Source organism: Curcuma longa, chromosome 4 (assembly GCF_044706935.1).
Source record: "Curcuma longa cultivar G26 ecotype Majalengka, Jawa Barat chromosome 4, ITB_CL_G26_1.1, whole genome shotgun sequence".
In the NCBI taxonomy this organism is placed as follows: Eukaryota; Viridiplantae; Streptophyta; class Magnoliopsida; order Zingiberales; family Zingiberaceae; genus Curcuma; species Curcuma longa.
In genome coordinates this window covers 5,542,226-5,563,353 of record NC_133864.1, presented here as the reverse complement: position 1 = coordinate 5,563,353, position 21,128 = coordinate 5,542,226, and the positions used below count along the sequence as shown (strand labels likewise).

The window sequence follows — 21,128 nt, the reverse complement described above, 5'->3', positions numbered from 1 at the left end:
GACTACAAAGTGTTTAGTTTTTTCTTTTTCTAAGCATTTATAAGCAAAATTGATGAAGGCATGCAAGAGAAAAAAATGGATATCCTAATTATAATAATAGAACGTTTCTTTCTGCACAATTAACTTTTTTTTTAATATTGTTTGATAATATTTGTAAGTTCAATTAAGTTAAAATTTTAAATGGTTAATAAATACAGTTGTTATAAATTTATTTTAAGGTTACTTTTAATCTTATTTTAAATATAAAGATATAATATATATGTTTCAAAAAATTTAATTAAAATACATAATGAATAAAATATCCAATCAGGTGACATCTTCGATTTCATTGTCGTTGAAAGAAGTTGAAGATCAAAACACAAACAACCATAGGGCTTGATCTTTCATAGGTGTGAGGGCCACAACTTCGAAATCTCGATTTGATGGGGAAAGCATGATAGCCGTTAGAATATTTCTCCTACGGGGACCATACTCATATATATTTGACTCAACCCTATTAGCAATCCATCAATGCTAATGGTACCGGACTAATACGTTCTGCACATATAAGTCCACATCCAATACCATAAAATCATGAATAAATATACAAAATTGGATCACTTTAATGGATTTATCTATAATGATAAGTTTGTGTGTTACTAATTAACAAATGAGCACCCCTAATAGAGAACAAATGATGAGCAAGGCATTAGAGGAAGTTCCTTTTATTGTAGCAAAATGTGATAACCCTCACTCCGGGAGCCCTCTAGGACTACCCCACGTGATCTGGAAGGGAAATAAATCACGAGAACTTCGCCCAACGCAGCGGCAGAGGAAGTTCCTTTTATGACAGAAGGTAAGCTAAGATATATTTTATATAAAGCAATGAATTGGCAAAAAGGAGACATTGCAATACTGGAAAGGAAACTATGTGCTTACCAGATTCCTAAACAGAATTTTGGGTAGGAAACTATGTAAAACCTTTGTAATGCCTTCCACATTAGGAATCACACTATTCTCTTGGGCAAGATAGTTCAAGTGCTGGGTAAACTGATACCTTTAGTTGTTGTAATTTTTGGTGATTGTTAAGTTCGATCTTCACCAAACCTGCATTGTAAGGAACTATTTTCCTTTTGGCGTATCATTTAACTGTTTATTTTGAGAATCAAATAACATACAAGAAGTTGTTGGACTCTAAATCTCTTCTTTGGAGCTAGTATTTCCCTAAAGATCCATGCTTCACTTTATGAGAGCAGAAATTAATCATAATTTAGTAAGTGGATAGAAAACAAAGATTAACAATCCTAATTCTGTATGAAAGTTGAGATTAAACATGAAACTTGGTCAAAGAGGTGGTACTCCACTTAGCAAAATATTTAAACTGACACCAACACTCCATAATTTTGTATGAAATGATCAAGGTCAGCAACTATTGGTCTTAAATCAACGCTCAACTAATTATGGTTGGTGTAGACTTAAGTTAATTGGCAAGTAAATAAGATTTTTGGCAATAAGGCAAACCTTTAGCTATTCTTTATTTAATACAAACTTTCTCGATAGCATACTGAAATTACACAATAAAATCACAGTGGAGCATCAACATAGAATGGAAGAATAGTGTGTTAGCATAAATCGTGGATCTCCCATAAATTTTCACTTCAATGCTCGTTAGTAAAACTTAAATTCATCAAAAAGTGTCAAGGGAATACGTTCTGATCTAGGAATATAAGCACTTGGAAAAAGAGATTAATGTGATGTGATCAATAAAGCTTGACTCTCCTTTTCTTTGCTTCAGCTAGCTTTTGTCTGGAGACTTCTGAATTTCAGTAATACCAACTTTACTGTAATTTATTCTTTTGAGAAGTATTTGAATAGCATGCATTTCTTCTTGTTGTTTTATTATATTTAAAATCCTGCTTGTTTTTGAAGGTGCAGGTAATGATGCTTCTGATTTTGATAAGCCATCGTTGATGCTCTGATGAGGAGAGTTTGTGAAATTGATATAGATAATCAACTACAGAATCAAGACTATCAAAGAGTTCCATCTGCTGGGGCTATAAGATTGAAGAAGATGAACAAACTTTTTATTTAGTACTTTGTAAAACAACTCTATTCTGTGTCTTCTACTTGTGTTTTGAGCATAGTAAATTTGGTTTGATGGCAATTTTTAAGGTGTAGTAAACCGCTCTTGGATACTATTGTATGTTGATCAATGTTTTCAGAATGTATACTAGTGCTTTGAGTTGTTTATTTTATAACAGGTTATGCAGCACAATTATGTTAAATAGGCCTGAAAATTAATCCTGATTATCTACTGCACGTATCTGAAAAACTGGTCTAGAAATAGATATGTTCACCTGAAAATCATGTTTAGGCATGGAATTGGTCTGAAAACTGCAGCTTATTTGTATGCATTTCTCTATGCAAAAACAGCTGGAGATCTTTAGCAAGGGTGAGGGAATATGCAGCAATTAATGGTAGAGGCATTAGGCTGAATCATGGAAGGCATGTCTGGCTTACCACTGCAACTATCAGTTAAACTTGCTTCTGCAACATATTTTAAAAAGATTTTGATGATTGGATTCCTACAGAAACAACCATCACCATTGAAGCAGAATGATATAGTTATATAAACTGAATTCTTAACAATATTGCCTTTTGGCTTGCAAGAAACACTCACAAGAAAAATGTAGGCTAATTCTTAATGACTGAAGACATCTAGGATTTGACTAGCTGAGCATGTGAAGTATCTGTTGTACTAGCTTCAACTATTGTTTCAGAACCAAGTGCTTCTAAAGCCTCCAAAAAGAACTTCTTGTTTGGAACAATACCCTGAGCATCCATACGCTTTAGCAAACTATTAATAAGCTCTTTCATGTTAGCTTTCGCATAAGCCCTGTAAAGTAATTTATAAGTTGAAGCATTTGGAACCAATTCCCTTTCAATTGCATAATCCAATAGCTGATCTGCTTCATTGGGCAAACCATTTTGGCAATATGCTTCAAGCATAGAGTTCAGAGTCGAAATCTGCACCTCTTTTTGTGTATTTATCATCTCATTAAAAATATCCCTAGCTTTTGAGACACAATCACAATATCCATACATTGTAATGAGGCACTCATAGGTGATATAACTTGGTTTGAAACCCAAATCAGCCATCTTCTTCAAAACATTTTCTGCTTTATCTTTGAGTCGAGCTTTACCATAGTTAGTTATCATTGAATTAAATGTCGGAAGAGTAGGCTTTGCCTTTGAACGCAACAAACTTCTAAATACTTGCTCCATTTTCTCGAATGCTTGTTGTCGCCCATATGCATCAATAAGGAGATTGAATGTAATCGAATCTGGCTTGCACTGATTGCTTTTCATGAGCAAAAGTACAGCCTCCATTTCTTTGAGCATCCCGTTCTTTCCGTATGCATCCATGACACCATTGTATGTGTAGATATCAGGAAAGGCAATGCTTTGCTCAAGATCTTTGAACAATGTCCCAACTTGCTTCACATCCCCAGCTAGAGCAAATGCTCTTAAAAGGATGTTGTATGTAACAATATTCGGTTGGCACCGCTCAATTCCTTTCATTTTCTCAAAGTATCCTATGGCTTTTGCCAAGGCCTTGGGTTTATCTCGTGAATGAAGATGGGCCGTGATCAATGCATTGTACACAGAAGTGTCTGGCCTACATCCACTATTTCGCATCTCAGAGAAAAGCCACATGGCCATCCTTGTCTGGCCCTTTTTACCCATCACAGATATTAATTTTGAGTAGATACCATTATCAGCAATATACCAACGTTGCTTCTGCATCCATCTGAATACCTAATTATAGGAAACACAATGTTGGGCATACAAAGGTGTTGACCCTTCAATAATAACTCGACAAAAAGCACCAGTAGCAAAGAGAAAGAAAGGAAGCACATAACAATTATTTCAGTTAACTAAAGCTTATGGTTATAATGGTACTATTATGAATGTATTGGCAATTAGTGAACCGTAGAAAGTAAAGCATAATTCATAGGAAATTGTATGTTGAAAAAAAAAATAAGCGGATCCAATGAAAAAAATTATTGCTAGAAACTCGAGGAATTCAAGATGATGAGAAACATGCCATAGACTTTTTTCATAGCATGAACACTTCTAGCAAATGACATGGCATTTGCAGGTTATCAAAAAGAACATGTAACCTTTATAGCTATTGGCTGAAATGCTAACTGACTTCTACATTGCTCCTGCAGTGCCCCCTAAAATGATCATTGTAGCACATTGGTAAATAAATATACTTGTAAGCCAATGTACTCGGTCCAATTGTTTTGGTAACTATTATGATATTGCATTCTTCTCCAGCTTCTATAGTTCCATCAAGAAAATAACATAATTCAATGAGCTTCAATGCTTCATAAATTACATAGCGTCCTATCCTATAATGTGAAATATTCTTGAGCTAGTAGAAAAAATTGACTATTTTATAGTGCATCTTCAATGCATTGTAAGTAATGTCAAACAATGAAAGTAAAGTAAATTACTACTGATAGTGGAATTGAAAGGCACTCACAACAAACAATTTGTACTCAAACCCAAAAAAAAAAAAGAAAGAAAACTTGTCCTAATTGTTAAAAGAAGCCGATTACTCTTAATTGCTCTAATTCACCAACCTAAACTGGTTTGATCACTTTCAAATTTGTCTCCAAATCTTTTCTGATCCACTTTAGATATTTTTGTCCATTTACCATAATACAATCATGCATGCATTTTCCATTTATGTTAATTACCAATATTATTATGCTTTTATTACATATTAGGGAATAATAAGCATCTTAAAGCTTTTTTTCGCTGCTTGCGGCTGTTGTAAACAGGCTGTGGATGTTTCTCCTCCCCAAAAAAGTGGCAGTTATTTCCCCAGCTACAAATTGGTGAAGCATTCCCAAATCTCAGTCATTTACCACCCATACTTTCGCCTATGGAATGCAATAGCAATATTCCACCACAAAATCTATAACCAACGAAAACTTGGTAAAAAATAAGATCCTTAATGCAGTTGCGAAAAATATTTCACCAGACAAACAGAAGTATAATCGACAACACATGATAGAGGGAAACACAGAATCTATGTACATAAACTCCCCAAAAGATTAAAATATACTATTCTATAGTAAAATCTATAGATTAAAATACTATCTTTCAGCACAGTGAACGAACTGTTCGGAAACCAATCAACCGTGAATTAGCTTTATAAAAAAAAACTGACGCTGAATGGATTGGAGTAATCAGGATTTGAAAATCTACCAAACACCAAATCCAAAAAGGGAGAAACACCTCTAAACACTGGAGCCATAGGTCGCGCTTCCCGAGCTCCTCAAAGAGCAGGAAGCAGTGCTCGGTGCGGACGATCCTCACGAACTTGCTGAGCGTGACCACCACGGGCTCGTTCCGTTCTCCGGACTTCCGTAGGATCTGGCGAACGAGCAGCGACGCCTCCTCGACCGCGTCGCCGCTCTTGGCGGCGGAGCCTTTCCTCCTCGGCCTGGCGGAGACGGAGCTGGCCGCACGGACGGAGACGGGGTAGAGTGTGGCGCGGGAGAAGGAGAGCGCCGAGGGATTTGGGCATCGGAATTGAGCGTGGATCGGGTGCATCACGATAGCCGCCGGGTGGTTTGGGACAAGGATTTGGGTGGGTTTGTATTGGTCGATGAAAAGAACGGAGGATCCCGTTAAAAGAACGGACATGATTTGCAAAGGTTTTTCTCTTGCATTCATCTGCGAGTTTAATCAATATTAATAAATTAATTACATTGTATATTATTTAATATATAAATATACCTCTTATAATTAAAAAAAATAGTTTTAGTAAAATTGATGAATTAAGTTCTCCAAATTAATTCCCTATTTAACATCTACATTAAATATTGTTTGGTTTCCATTTCTCAATCCCATCTAGATACCCACAGAATTTCAATTGGAAGAAACACAAGTGACATAAATCCATTATCAAAAATTCTCACTTGCAATTATCGTCGATGAAGTTAAACAAAAGGGAGGAGGCGATATGCAAATTATGAATGATGGTTCCGACTCGGGGCATATCAACGAGCACTGCACTCTTCTGAAAGCAAGTAGTCAACTAGCTACAATCTCATCATCCACAAGAGATGGCCGATAGGGTGTTCCTAAGTTTTAGTGTCCTACAAGCTCCTGTAATCCATAACAGTCACTTCGTCCTCCGGAGCATCGAGATCTCGGTAGCTGCAAGCAAGGTGATGACGAAGTGCACAAAAATTTCATTCCACAAACAAGGTAACTAAAACTCAAAAGCTAGAAGCTACATGTTACATTGATGTAGGAAAAATGAAGAGTAGATCAACAAACCTTCTTAGGCGTCGTGGATCTGGTCGGAACACTGGGGGCAGAGGAAGAATTGGAGATGGACCAAGTCTTCCTTTCCTACCACGAGGGCCGCCATTAGGTTCGAATGATGACGGTCCGCCACCATCCCTCATCATGCGCATTGCCACCTCCGGTGGGGCAGGGACAAAAGGACCTAGTGGCCTGTAGAAAGATAGAAAGTTGGGCAAAGCTTGAATTGTACTATAGTTTGGACCGAACAAGGGTGATTGCTGACTAACCCAGCACCAGGAACAGGAACTAAGATAGGCGGTGCAGAAACATCCGAAGGAAAAGCTCCATGTACACCTTGTCCCGCGTAAGCTTCATATGAAGGTTTGTCAGGATGGCTGTCATCCGAGCCACCATTGATATCACGAGATGAGTTGTCCAACCTATCATGCCTGTCAGCATCTCTATCCTGCCTGTCAAAATCCCGGCGGTTGCTACGTTCATCGCTCTGGCGATTATCTAACAGAGGCCTACGCCTTTGCATTTTCACCTTCTGCATGCAACAAGAGAGGAGTCAATGCAAAAAAGCACGAGTCATAATTTAGATAATCTCAGTGTGAGAATCTTCTGTCATTGAGTTCTATGGTGAATTTCTTGTTTTAGAAAAAGTATACATATATATAGATTTTGTTTTGACCCATAGGAGTACCCTATTTTTCTGATTAATGAGGGTGCAGTGTGAATCCTAACACCAGAAGAAAACCCAATACATGTGCATATCCTGCATGCGTGTTGGTCTCTGTAACACAATATCATTCACTAAATATCTAATATGGGACCATAACACTAGCAAGGGTAAAAAGGAGCTGAAAAACAAATAAAAAGGTTCCATTGGTTCAGTTTATGACAAAGAAAGAAGAAATACCAGTTGCGACTGCTGCATTATAGGCGTACCTCCAGGTGCATTTGGATCACTGTATTGAGATAAAAATAGTCATTAAAGGTTCATACAAAAAAAAACAATAATTTTCAGGCACAATAATAATCTATGTGCTTACTTCATATAATTTTGGAAATAAAGTTCCTCTCTAACTTTTGAGGTTAAATCAATAACAAGGTCAGGGTGTTTCAATCGGAGATGCTTATGAACAAATTCAGGAGCATGGAAAAGCTTAGTGCAACCTTTAGCTCCACATCCATACTTCCAACCATATTTTTCATCTCTTATCTTTCTCACCAAAGGATCTAAGGCTTCAGTAGCCGATGCATCAATTTTCTCTTTGGCAGCCAGCACTTCCAAGGGATCCTGGCCTTGCAATCGTGCTTGCCACAATGAATCCAGCTTCATCTCCCAGCCAGAGCCTCCAGCATCGTTTCCATCAGCAGTCTTAGAATCAGCTCTGACATGTCGAAGACCATTTGATTCAGATGTCTCAGACATGCCATAATAATCCAGACCATGGACACGCCATAAATATGTGAGCAATGTATCAAGAAGTTCAACACCCTCAAGGCCCTTGACAGTCGTGAGGCCGCGTATAATAATGATTGGACCCATAGATCCTCCATGAGATTTCTCTGCATCCAGCATATCATGGCCGCTACTGGAGAGGATATTATCTTGGATACTCTTTTCCAGGTCAAGTTTACGAACCAAGGCTTGTGCTTGTTCGATGTCAACTTGAATTCGCCGAGGCTCAGAGGTAACTTTGTGAGCCTTGGGTGCATCAGAAACCAGATCATTTTCTCTTGCAGTTCCTCTATTGTATCTTCTCCTTTTGCCACTAGGGTCTGACTCATCTTCAGAGTTTGGCTCGCTGCTATACCCAGATTTGCTTGATGGGGGAGCCGTTAGGCCAGGGCCACTAAACATTGGAAAATGTTGATGGGATAAGAATCTTTGAGGGGAAAAAAACACGAGATAAGAAGGAAAAAAAGACTCTTACAGGTTAAGTGTCCCACTCTGCAAATCAAGCAAGAACTCCTTTGCTATAAATCTAGCTCGTTCCTTCCTCCTGTAACAGCATACAGTTTGTAATAATAAACTGAAGATGCCATGATAAAAATATAAACAAAAATCATGACCAATGTGGCAGTTTCAAACACCGAATTACACTGCAGAAACATACAAAAAGAGGAAGGAAATTCTTCTCTTGACACAACCTTGAAAGAGAATCCAATCATAAACCAAATCTTACTTCTCAATCACAGCAACCAAGTTAGTCGGATGATATTTGTCTTTCAGCCTACACCAATACACAAAAACATTCGTTATATAAAGCAAAGATGAGATGCAAAGGTATCACAATATGAATCTTAAAATATTTTTAATATAATTTGCATTTTGTACCATTGTTCTTCCTTGTGAGCTTCAAAATAAGCTCTTTTCTGAGTGGAGATGTATTCAGATCTGTATTCTTCATACCTGAACGATCAGAATATGCTAAAGTTATCTTACTAGCTTAACAACTACAGAACATGAAAAATGAAAAACAATCCAATATTGAACTGCAAAAACTCTATAGATTCAACAATTATTGCCATCACTGACAATGCTTCACAAAATCTCACTTTTAATAGTGTAATTATTTTCCTTTTGATATGTACCTACGCTCAGCTTCGGTAGGTGAAATATCATCTTCAAGTTCCTGAATAAAATGTTTGTATGACATCAGACCTCCCCTGTAAGAATAACCAATGCAAATAGGAAAGCAAAGAACAGATTCAGTTCTCTTCAGAAAAAATATATCAAAGTTATCTTGACAATGAGAATACATATTAAAGTGGGAGGAAGAAAAGTATGAAACAAAAATAATAATAAAATAATAATAGAGCACATAAACACCTTGGTATAGTGCCAAATGTATATATAAAAGGCATGTTCTTTGTCTTTATTTATCATAACATAAACAAGTGCTAATACATGTTATGCATGTTAGGACCTGCCCGAGCTAGAAGGGAGAGGGAGGGGATGAATAGCTTCGATCACTTCGATGATGTTGTGCAATGGAAAACTTGAAGCGAAGCCAACAAAACAAAACAAAACACAACGCTAATGCACTTGATTTTACTTGATTCACTGCCTTGCAAAGCGACTACATCTAAGGCCTAGTACTAACGACCACCACCATTAACCTTCTTCTCGGATATCTTTCGGAGACAGAGAAACCTCTTACCACATTTTCACATCAAATACAAGCAATACAAAGACACAAATACAAATAAAATTGAAAATAACTTTACAAGTGAAATTTTTGCTTTGGATGTTTTCTCATGGCTTTGGATTGCCTCTTGATGGTAAGAAATACAGCAACACTTCGTCTTCAAATCCTCAAGAATCGACTCCTTCAAATCATTTCAAAATCCTCTTTTATAGGTTGCTGCTTAGGTTGATTTTCACTTATCAGTTGATTGATCTTACCACCAGTCGACTGTCCATTACCATCAGTCGACTATTGCTTAATCAGTTGACCCACAGTCGAGTTTTGATACATTAGTTGACTCCATCAGTCGATTGATTACGATCAATCAAGTTTTTCAATCAATTTTTGAAGCTTTTGTTCGCTGCTACAATGCCACCAGTCGACTGATCAAACTCATCAATCTACTATTACTGTAACGAATCATTATAGTATAGTTATTGCCGACACAATTACCATATCAAATTACTATGGTACATTTACTGTAGCACACCCTAAAAAACTTCAAACCTCAATTTCGGAGTTTAGAATCCATCGATCAATCGATACAACCTATCAATCGACTAATACTCATGTTTCAGCCTTACTAAGATTGAATTTTCATCTTGCCTGGTATATGATTGATCTCAATCTACTAGAACTTCCTTTGCTCAGCATCCAATCAACTTTAACCTACCGAGACTTCCCATTACCTAATATCCAATCAACTTTAATCTGTCGAAATTTCATCGTTGTCTAGTATCCAATTAATCTTGACCTGCTAGGACTTTATCATTGCTTGACATCCGATCAACCTTGATCTGTCGGAGACTCCCTTATTGCTTAGCATCCGTTCAACCTTAATCTATCAGGATTTCACGCCTCATGTCAACTCCATGTTGGACTTTTAACCGCCAAGTATCCATCAATCATGACTCACTTGGACTTTCCTCTTACCAACTAATATATTGATCGGTTGTCAAGTATTCGATCAACCTTAACCTACTTGACGTCCAACTAACATATTAATCAAATATCAAAACTCAACTAGAGTCAACTCAAACTTAGTCAACCTAGTCTTGACCGGAGGTCGATTACACCAACACTGCATTCTATTTCCTTCTTTCATAAAATAGTTTCTTTTTCCTAGCCCAACTTCATTCCTGAATCAATTCATGTGCATAGTATTCTTCTCAGTGTAGCAAATTTTATCAATTTCTCCACATGATGAATCCCACTATTTGCATCACCTCCTAAGCATCTAAATAACAATTTTGGGAGCCTTGGTCACAGGAAGATAAGGGTATCGAGTAAGAAAAAAAACAGTAGAAAGCACCAAAGAGCCAGCTTAGAAGATTTCACCCATTTTACCTACAGAGAGTTCAATGAAGTAATAAGATCCACAACCAACCAAAATAGTGTGACTAGTAAGGCAGTTGGTTATTATACTAGTCGTTTATATTATCCAAAGAATAAAATCATGTGGGTGCTCATAGAATAACTCATTATGCTAACTCTCATAGCCTAGATGGACTAAAAGAAAGAGAAAAAATTATATCTACAAGAAACATTAAGGTGGTGGTGAGTTTACAAAGTTTATTGTACATTTATGTCAACAAACATTGAAGAAGACAAGATAAAGTCAACAAACTGAGAAGAATAGGACACAGATGCAGGTACCAGCATATGAATATTGACATAAGATGCAGGCATAACCATAGTCATCTAAAAGTACTAATCACTAGTGTCTCAGGTTTTAACTTCCCAATAGAAAATCAGTAATTAAATATATCCACTTGAGAGAATAAGCGTGGCAGTTCTAAGAAACACATAACTGCATTCCTATATTAACTTCAAATCAGTTATACAGGTATTTGGAAAGCACTTTAAAATAACAAAAAGAGCAAACCTCTGAGTAACCTCAGGGCCATCAACATAGCCACCAAGTCCTGAATCAGGCCAATCTGAAAAGCAAACACAAGAAAGCAGAAAAGTCAGAAATTAAGCCCATAAAAAGTCATTTAACAACACTTACGAGATTACCAGCATTATTAGCATAGCATCTTGGCATAGTAATTCAACTTTTTGATGCAACAAGATAAAGAGAATTAGTAAAAACAAAATTTATTTAGCATAGCTAGTATGTGTGTGAGACATTGATACCATGTACAACCACTGACATTAATACAATATGTCAAATATTGAACAAGAATTTTACACTTAATGTCATGTATACTGTCATCTTTTATTTCAACATAAAGTCAATCAGAAGTCCATTTATCCAATGAGTTTACAGAACATGATGCACACACATGAAGTTTAGGTATCTGCACTTTCTTCAATTTCCAATCTCAAACAATGTGATAATTTCAAAGTTGTAAGTTGACCATGATGTTTATTTTTCAATACCAAACCTATCTACCAAACAATGATGAAACCTTCTTTCTTTATGCTACAACACAATACTATGCAAATCATATATAGCATAAATTTTTGAACGTTTGTCAATGCATCATCATATCGACGTTTATATGTAAGAACCATATGAAGTGTGACAATTTTGTTGTCATAATGAATCTCAGTTCATAACACAACTACCGTGAGAAGGATCATTCCAGCTTATACTTTTTATATGCTGATAGCTGATAGAACAGACCAATAAAATCGCTGAAACCTTATCTCATTCAGGCCCAGAAAGAAAGAATAGCTCAAAGTGGATGGTCCAAAAGAATGCATGTTTAGGACTTAGAAGGAAACCTTTGTGTTAAATCCATTAAATTATGTATCAATTCATGATTACCTGGTGAACGATTTAGATAACGGCCATGAGGCCTCTCATCTCCGTACCTTCCTCCACCCCGTTCATATCCAACGCCATGACCATATCCATACCTAGAATTGTAAGCAAATGAGCAACTTAAGAAAGCCTTGACTGAATCTCGTGATATCACACAGTTCAACTTCACCTTCTGTCATCCAGTCCATAACCTCCTCTAGGGCTACCGCGACGACGATCATATCCACCGTCATCCCTCCTTGCTCTTTTAAACGACCCCCGTGGAGGAGGGGACCGTCGCGGAGGCGAGCGCCTGCGATCACGGTACGAAGGAGGGCTGGGGCTACTCCTGCGGCGATACTCCCGGTCCCTTTCGTCCTTAGGAGCTCCAGACGGAGGAGGCGGGAGAAGAGGCGGAGAGCAGTCACGGTCATCTTGTGGGCCATCTATCCTCTCCCTGGAATCTAAATCGCTCTTCCTCGGAGGAGGCGGCGGGGGAAGAGGGGAGGTGGATCTGCTACGGGTGTTTTCCGGCTGGCTATCCCGGTGTCGATCAAGGGCTTCGGAGAGCGCATCCATGACCTCCGCCATGGTGAAGAGAACGTTGAGATGCAGCGATGAGGAAACCCTAGCGAAGAGATTAAAAAACGGAATTTCGCAGGCGTAGTCGGAGAGATGAAGCGTGATTAAACGAGTAAACAAATATTATCTAGAGGGTAGAGCTAGTGTTAGCCATATTTACGTTCATTCCATACTCATAAAATTAATTAAATAAATAAATTTAAAGAATTCATTAAATTAAATATATATATATATATTAAAATTTATTAATATTTATGAATAATATTTACGAATAAACACTTATCAAACACTTAATTTATCTACGAATATTTAATATATATATATTTAATTAAATAATTTATTAAAATAAATAAATAAATAATATATGTATTCAACTTTTAAATAAAAATTATAAATTATTTATGAATAAAGAATATGAATCATAGTTCAACAAGATTATTAAAAATATTAATTTTATAATATTAAATTCACTGATCAAAACAGCAATAGATTAGATTAAAGCTTAATAATGAATTAAATAAGCCAATTTTAAATTAAATTGAAGTCAAATTTGAATTAAATTTAAATTTATAAAAATAAATCTAACCAAATTCGAATAATTATTTCAACAATTCGATTAATTTTTAACTCATTTGTCTTGACTCCAATTATTTTATCAAAAAAATTTAAATAATTTAGCTCGTTTATAATTCTACGTGTCTCTCATCTAGAAAAAAGTAATTCTAAATATTTGAAATTGAAAACAGTTTGACTTAATTTAAATAGTTTAAAAAGGATTTTCTCAAAAAAAAATAGAATAAATAGTATTTAGAGTTAAGATTCTATATGATATCAACGTAAACATTGTGCATGTAAAATCTTTAAAAAAATGGTCTCATACAGAATGTTCACATTAAAAACACGATATGATCATCAACAACAATTGGAAGAGTATGGATCCAATCCAAAACAAACAAAACATTGAAATAAATTTGCAAAACAATTGAAGTTTGTAATAAATAAAAGTCTAATGGTTCAAACATTACCACAAAAAAGTAGATGAAGTTGATACTGTTAGAACACCAACACAATCCTACAAAAGCATAAAATGTTTACATCTCACAACACATGAGAGGAGATGGTTTAGATGAGGTCCGCAACATTGGAAGGCAGCTCCTCAATCACTACGTTGTAGAACCTCTGGATATCAAAAAGCATCCTCTCATCGTCGCGGCTGACAAAGTTTATAGCAACACCCTTTCTCCCAAACCGCCCGCTTCGTCCAATACGATGGAGATAGTTCTCCGGTTGCGTCGGTAGGTCATAGTTTATAACAAGCGAGACTTGCTGGACATCGATGCCACGAGCAAGGAGGTCGGTCGTGATGAGCACCCGGGAGGATCCTGAACGAAACTCACGCATAATAATGTCCCTAGTGTTCTGATCCATGTCTCCATGTGTGGCTGAGACAGTATGGTCCCTGTTCCTCATCTTGTCAGTGAGCCAATCAACCTTGCGACGAGTATTCACGAAGATGACGCTTTGAGTGATGGCCAGTGTCTCGTAGAGGTCGCAGAGTGTATCTAGCTTCCACTCTTCCTTCTCAACATTGACGTAAAACTGCTTAATACCCTCCAAGGTAAGCTCATCTCGCTTAACAAGGATCCTAACCGGTTTGTTCATAAACTTCCTGGTGATCTCTAGGGCCTCAGGAGGCATTGTGGCAGAGAACACACCAACCTGAATTTTCGACGGGAGAAGCTGGAAGATATCATAGATCTGAAACAGCAAACAATTAGTCAATTGATTAGATGTTAAGTTGCAAATATTATAGACGAGCAACGCAAAAGTTTGAATAGATTCAGCAGAAACATGAGTATGCATATGATCAGATGGCAATATTAAGCATTCCAGGTAATAGTGTTTTTCAGTGTAACCAAACATGGTATTAAAGTATCAATCAGAGAGTAAATAGCTAAAACAAAATTCTTATAATTCAAAATTTTACAAAGATGGAAAATTCGGTAAATAGATATAAGCAGGAGCACTTGATAATTGATATGGAAATGGATTCATAAGCAGTCAATGATAATTCAACATCAACTGGTGTGACAGCTTAAACAAAGAATCACAATTGCATGATTCCATTAAAGATGTAAATAATAAAACCAACATCTCCACAAACAATTCAGTTAATTCAATTTAAAACTAGCACTTGCTGAATTTTATACGCCAAGAATCTTGTATGATGCTGTTTGTGGCAAGTTCTTCGACAATGAATGTAATCTATAAGAATAGAGGCAATCTATTTTTTATTATGGTTACCACTAAAAAGGATATGCATGCAGCTCAATCATACAACAGACTAATACAAAAGAACATACTATTAAGAAAAATTTTCTCAGTAACCCTCATACTCAGTGATGCTCATAGACAATGCAGATCCAGGTGTAGTGCGCCTAACAAACATTAGACAATGAAAATTATGAAAACAAGGGACCTAGTTCGGCATACAGGTACCTTTGTTAAAAGCAATGAGCAAATGAGAGAGATAATACACTGTAAAAGATAGCATTCTCTAAACTTTATAGTCTGAGAATCTTTTAGGATGCTGTTCTAGTTGCATGTTCTTCCACCTTGAAGGTAATCTATTTTTTATTACAGTCACCACTACAAAAGTTTAGGATGTGCATGCAGCTCAATCAAACAACAGATTGAATATAGTAATAAGAAACTTATTCACAGTGATACGCATAGACAATGGCAACCAAGGTGGACAATGAAGATTATGTACAAGGATCCTAGGTACTATTGTTGATAATAATGAGCAAACTAGAGATAATGTAGTCAAGGCTAAATGTTTGATGTTACACAGGCTGTGTCCAAAAGCATTAAGCTAACCTGATCCTTGAATCCACGGGAAAGCATTTCATCTGCCTCATCCAAGACAAACATCTTAATGTAGTCAGGGCGAAGGGATTGCCTTTTCAACATATCAAACACACGACCTGGAGTACCCACCACAACATGCACCCCACTTGAGAGAATTCGCTGGTCCTCCCTTACACTAGTCCCACCAACACATGCATGAACTTTAACACCAAGATAATCACCAAGGGCTCGCATAACCTTCTCAATTTGCTGTGCCAATTCTCTTGTAGGAGCTAGTACCAAGGCCTGACACTGGACCAAACCATAATCGAGCTGTTGTAAAATTCCAGAACAGAAAGTCGCAGTTTTTCCAGTCCCTGATTGTGCTTGTTGAATGACATCAAGTCCTTTGCAGAAGGGGACTATTCCTCTTTGTTGGATAGCAGAGGGTTTCTCAAAACCTGTAAATTAAAAAATATATATATTATTTTGCCCAGCTTCAAACCATCTATGTGCAAAAAAACAATTGATATGATGATAATTTACATAGATAAGTTGCATGTTGTCTCACCGTAAGCATAAATGCCCCGAAGAAGATTTTCCTGAAGTCCCATATCATCAAAACTTTCATGAACCTCATCATACGATGTGAAGAATTCTTGTCCATCAGAATTCAGTCTATACCAACCATACAGAAAAAATTAACAAACATGTCTATGCTATGACAACCTAATAAATATTAGTGAATAATGGGGAACAAAAATGCAATAGCTAAAAGATGGTTAAGATGACATACAGCTCGTTCATTTTGGAATCATATTGCTTCCCATCAAATTGTGATCCTTCAGGTGCCAATCCAGCCATATCTGAGAACAAGCATACAATTGTAGGAAGTTGATGGGTTGAATAGCAAGCATGCATTAGACATGTAACAACCGGGACAAGGAAATCAATGCTCAGACAATTAAAGAAGAAAGATAATAACCACAGTGTTCAAGTTCTACAGAACCAGTAAGTAGACAACAATCCATTTTTTTCTAAGAAAATATCAAATTCAGAAAATTTGTTATTGTGTATAATCAGACTGCCTATATCAGCTTGAAACATCCGTCTTAGGATCAATAGAGCACTATATGGAATTAGAGAAACATAGAGCATGGGAAACCATACAAAAAAGCTATAAATCTGTTCTACGTATCTTTTAATTCAATGAGATATTCCTAACATCAACTGATTCAGATTTTGTTGGACGAATAAAGAAAAACCACTTATTACAGTGTTTAGCAGTTAACTAAAACGTTTAATACCAACTTAAACGACATCAACCACAGCATTATCATCAACGAAGTGCAGCGAGCAAATTTTATTTATATGAAATTTTATCAACCGAAAGTCAATATAACTCTGTACAGGACTTCGGCACAGACCCAATAACGACTTGTAGTTGTACCTACAACAAGACGAGAGGAGAAACCAGCTCTCGCATATCACATCGGCAAATCATCCAATCTACGAAAAGCGGAAACACGAGTAAAGCTTGACTTTTAGCCATCGCACATACAAACAAAAGACGCAAAAAAAAAAAAAAATCAACAAACTGGCAATTACACCATGGTTAAAAGGTAGTAGATGGGCACACGAGAGTCGATATTTCCACAAAAGCAAAGTCTTTTTCATTAGTGGATCAAAACCATGCAAAGCGACGCGATATCTTTCAGAAGAACCAAAACCATGAAAAAAAAAGGATGTGCACCAACAGATACTCACCTGCCTGCAAGAGAGAGATCGCTGGAGCGTCGAGGAGATGGAGTGAAAGAGAGGGATTGGATTAGCAGATGAATCCGAGATGGAGCTCGGATTCAACAGCGGGGAAGGTCGATCTCAAAGCGATTAAGAGCCGTGGAAGAGGGAAGAGAGAGCGGCGACGGCGGTGGTTCTTATTTAGGGTTTCGTCTGGACCAAGTTAATTGGGCCGGAAGGGTGGTGCGAAAATTGGGCCCACAAATAAATCAACGTGAGAGCAAATCTAGCGCTACTTCACATCCGCCAATCACGCTCCTCCTTTCAATTTTTAATAATTCCAAATTTATTATGTATTTTAAAAAATAGAAAATTGTTTTTTTATTTTCAAATTCATTTAAAAGAAGTCCATATAACTTGATTACTCACCTCTCACTTGATCAGCTACATCATCTATTTTGCCCAATCAACTTAATTGGACTAATCTTGTTCCCTTGATTTGCTTGATCAACTTAATTGGATTAATTCAATTGTTCACTCGATTTAATCGATATGATTGATTCTTTCAATTTGATTAATTTAATCATTCTACTTAGCTATCATGATCCTTTAAATCATTAGCTTAAGCTCAATCAATCCATGAACATAGTTATCATCTTTGATGAAGCCAATGTAATACGATATAATATTTTCTTCCATAGTGACCATGTCAGCTGTAGTTTTTTTATTTATCTAATCGACCCCGGGGCACTGGTCACAGATGGTCGTAGAACTGATCATATATGACCGTTAAAGTGATAGATTTCATCTTTTTACTAAAGTCTTTGATGAAGCCCAATCAATTTCTCATAGTATGTTTGCTTTGTCCATTTTAGTCCAAATTTAGTCATCATTAAGTTTTTACTATACGTTTTTAGACATGTAAAATAGCATTAAAAAATTATATTTTATAAATTAAATTATTTATAAAATTAAAAAGAATATTTGTTTTTTATAAGAAAAAGTTCACGCTATTATAATACTTAATATTCTAAATTTCTTTTCAAAGAACATAATAATATTTTTTTTATAAAAATTTACACAAAATTTAATAGTTACTTCTATTAAAAGAACACCTCCAAAAATTACAATATAATGTCTAATACGGCCAACCTAGCGAGCGTATATAGGGTTTAGTAGTAAATTGTGGCCCAAGCTTTGGAAATGTACAAGCTACTCTACCTTCCTGTATAATAATAATAATGCCATTGGTTTTTCTTATTTTTTATTTTTTTATTTTTAAAATTCTTATTGAATAATATTGTACAAAATTTTAAAATTTTGATTTAATAATTTAATTTAATCTAATTTTTATTCACTCTTACGGTTATAACAAATAGGTATATGAATCTGATGCATTAAAGTTATACCTCAGTAAGATATATATATATATATATATATTATTTATTTAGAATGAAATGGTTATAAAAAAAATATTTTTAAAAATAAATCCTTAACGACAATTACATGCTTTGCGTGCCTATAAAATGCCCCCAAATCGACCACGATCGGAGGGCTCTTAGTCTTAGTTCCACTTCTCCTGATCTCGATTGATTAATTGCGAGTCGTCCGATGTGGAAGGGGCGAGTGGAAAAGGAGACGGCGATGCGGCGACGCCACTTGCTCCGCCAGATCGGCATGCTGCTCCGCTTCTTCGAGGCTGCCTCCGCCGTCCTCCTCCTCTCCTGGTCCTACGCCCGCGCTCCCGCTGCCGCTCGCCTCTCCGCCGACTTTTTCCGCCGCCTCACCGCCGTCCTCCTCAGTCCCCGATTCGTCTTCCTCATCGGCAACGCCATCGTCCTCCTCCTCTTCTCCAAATCCCACCGACGGTACTCTTCGCACTCCTCCTCCGCTTCCGCCGCCGATATGATCTACCAAGAGTTCCTCGAGAGCCGCGGTAGCGGCGGCCACCTACCCTGTTCCCAGGCGCCATCTCCGCCGGAAGAAGTGATCTACGATGACAAGGAGGTTTGCATCGAGACGCCGGCGTACCAAAGGAGCCGGTCTGAGAGAATGAGGCGGCGACGGGGGGCGCGGCCTGGGCTCCGGCGGGCCGCGACGGATTTAGGAATGGTGAAGAGAACCAAGTCAGTGCAGGAGTACGAAGACGAGAAGGCGGCGGAGGCGGAGGCGGAGGCGGAGGAATTCCGACGAGTTGTCGAGGCGTTCATCGCGAAGCAAACTAGGTTTCTCCGCGAGGAGGAATGCAGTGCTGCTGTCTTGCCCTCCTTATCCTCTTCCGCAGGAACACCATAAGGCAGTGCCGCTCTTCAATAACTAGAACTGGAGGAGCTAAACAGAATTTCCAACGCAGCGTTGAAATGCATTAACAGCGCTCCATCATTTCAAAATAAAAGCTCAAAAAAGTTCACATGATTCCTGAAACTTTTATGTGATTAAGAAGAAGTAGTGGATGTTGTTAAAGGAAGAGGAAGGAATCGATTCCAAGTTCTCAGAGTCTTTGCTTCTGAAACATTCTTTCCTCTGATAACGCAACATCTCTAGCGCACCAGCTTTGTTACTGACTGCACCAATTGCTACTCTCACACCTGGAGATGCCTTGGAAAGCAATTGCACATGCTCATGTCTCTTTTGCAGAAAATGAAGCATTTCATAAAACGAGGGATTTTGCTTGGTTATGTGACAAAAATGAGACATTGCATGTTTAATGGGATTTTGCTTTGGCTATAAGTAGCTGTTATTTATTTAAAACATTGTTAGGCAATGATTGCTGGATCCTTGATCTATTAGGAAATTGAACATATTTTGCCTTTTCCTTTTGAAAATCATCCTGAGCATCATCATTATTGCTTTTGGAGTGGCAGAGTGCATGGATGATGCATGCAATTATGCAATGCAGATACACAAACACATTAAATACTTGTTCTGTTCTACACTCCTACACCAAAATGGATTTGTCTTCCATGAGCTTTGCCTACTCCACTGTTTCATTTTAGTCATCTAAAACTCGTAGATCCCTCAGTGTGGTTTCCATGCAAATTGCCTTGATCAACTTGCTAAGGTTAAAGCATCAATTAATGCATTTCTGATCCACTAACAGAAACTGTTCTATACTCTCACCTCAGGTATCTTTCAGATGAGGATGACAATACTCGATGTAACATTCCTATGTGCCGTTTCAGAAAAGAAGACACAATGTGAAGAATCTATGACTATGTGCCCAGCAAGCAGCAAGAGGCTACCACACAATTGGATTCTTCCATTCCCAGGTCATGTTTAACCTTTTGCCCACCACTTTGTCTAAGATTAAAACAAGTTGTAGATATTACAACCAAAGCATATGTTCTCTTCATGTCGGAATCCACCACCTTAACATTTCCACACAATCGGCCACACGACTATTTGTGAGAAGATAAATCGAAAAACTACAATTGACCACAACGAAAGAAAGTATTACTCAGTTTCATCAAAATTTGAACCCTTGTCCTCTTCTATAAATCTACTCCGTCGTAACCAATTCAGTTATGTCCCGAGGACATCTTCGTGTCCATCTCAAACCATATATTATTTGTCTCATTCATGAAACTTTAACTATTTTTCTTTTAATTAAATGGCATCATTTGTGCTAATAATAATCTCTTGATTTAGACAGAAATAATAGCCACGTTTATCCGTTTAACATTGTGGGAATC

At 37.1% G+C, this 21,128-nt stretch overlaps 4 protein-coding genes across 5 annotated transcripts; 1 reads left to right on the top strand and 3 right to left on the bottom strand.

Moving 5' to 3' along the window:
• Positions 1-2,342: 2,342 nt before the first annotated feature.
• LOC141827703 (uncharacterized) lies at positions 2,343-5,670 on the bottom strand. Of its 2 annotated transcripts, XM_074715020.1 has the most exons (3): positions 5,293-5,670; positions 2,660-3,798; positions 2,343-2,564 (listed from the first exon to the last, which is right to left on the bottom strand). In XM_074715020.1, the coding sequence occupies exons 1-2, from the start codon at positions 5,608-5,610 to the stop codon at positions 2,698-2,700; spliced, it is 1,419 nt and encodes a 472-aa protein (XP_074571121.1). In that variant the 5' UTR covers positions 5,611-5,670; the 3' UTR covers positions 2,343-2,564; positions 2,660-2,697. The 2 variants fall into 2 exon arrangements, with proteins under 2 accessions (XP_074571121.1, XP_074571120.1); XM_074715019.1 differs by lacking the exon at positions 2,343-2,564 and having other exon boundaries at positions 2,586-3,798.
• Positions 5,671-5,943: 273 nt separating this feature from the next.
• LOC141828022 (serrate RNA effector molecule-like) lies at positions 5,944-12,939 on the bottom strand. The gene is made up of 12 exons (XM_074715368.1): positions 12,455-12,939; positions 12,289-12,380; positions 11,398-11,452; positions 8,917-8,991; positions 8,660-8,734; positions 8,508-8,555; positions 8,256-8,324; positions 7,368-8,174; positions 7,235-7,283; positions 6,600-6,862; positions 6,343-6,522; positions 5,944-6,219 (listed from the first exon to the last, which is right to left on the bottom strand). Exons 1-12 carry the CDS (start codon positions 12,853-12,855, stop codon positions 6,159-6,161), a joined length of 2,175 nt encoding a protein of 724 aa, XP_074571469.1. The 5' UTR covers positions 12,856-12,939; the 3' UTR covers positions 5,944-6,158.
• An 877-nt stretch (positions 12,940-13,816) lies between these two features.
• On the bottom strand, positions 13,817-17,626 carry LOC141826781 (eukaryotic initiation factor 4A-1-like). The gene is made up of 5 exons (XM_074714082.1): positions 17,464-17,626; positions 16,493-16,562; positions 16,268-16,374; positions 15,727-16,157; positions 13,817-14,604 (listed from the first exon to the last, which is right to left on the bottom strand). Exons 2-5 carry the CDS (start codon positions 16,558-16,560, stop codon positions 13,969-13,971), a joined length of 1,242 nt encoding a protein of 413 aa, XP_074570183.1. The 5' UTR covers positions 16,561-16,562; positions 17,464-17,626; the 3' UTR covers positions 13,817-13,968.
• Positions 17,627-19,047: 1,421 nt separating this feature from the next.
• Positions 19,048-19,923, top strand: LOC141828701 (uncharacterized). The gene has a single exon (XM_074716159.1). It carries the CDS (start codon positions 19,048-19,050, stop codon positions 19,729-19,731), a length of 684 nt encoding a protein of 227 aa, XP_074572260.1. The 3' UTR covers positions 19,732-19,923.
• The last annotated feature ends 1,205 nt before the right edge of the window (positions 19,924-21,128 follow it).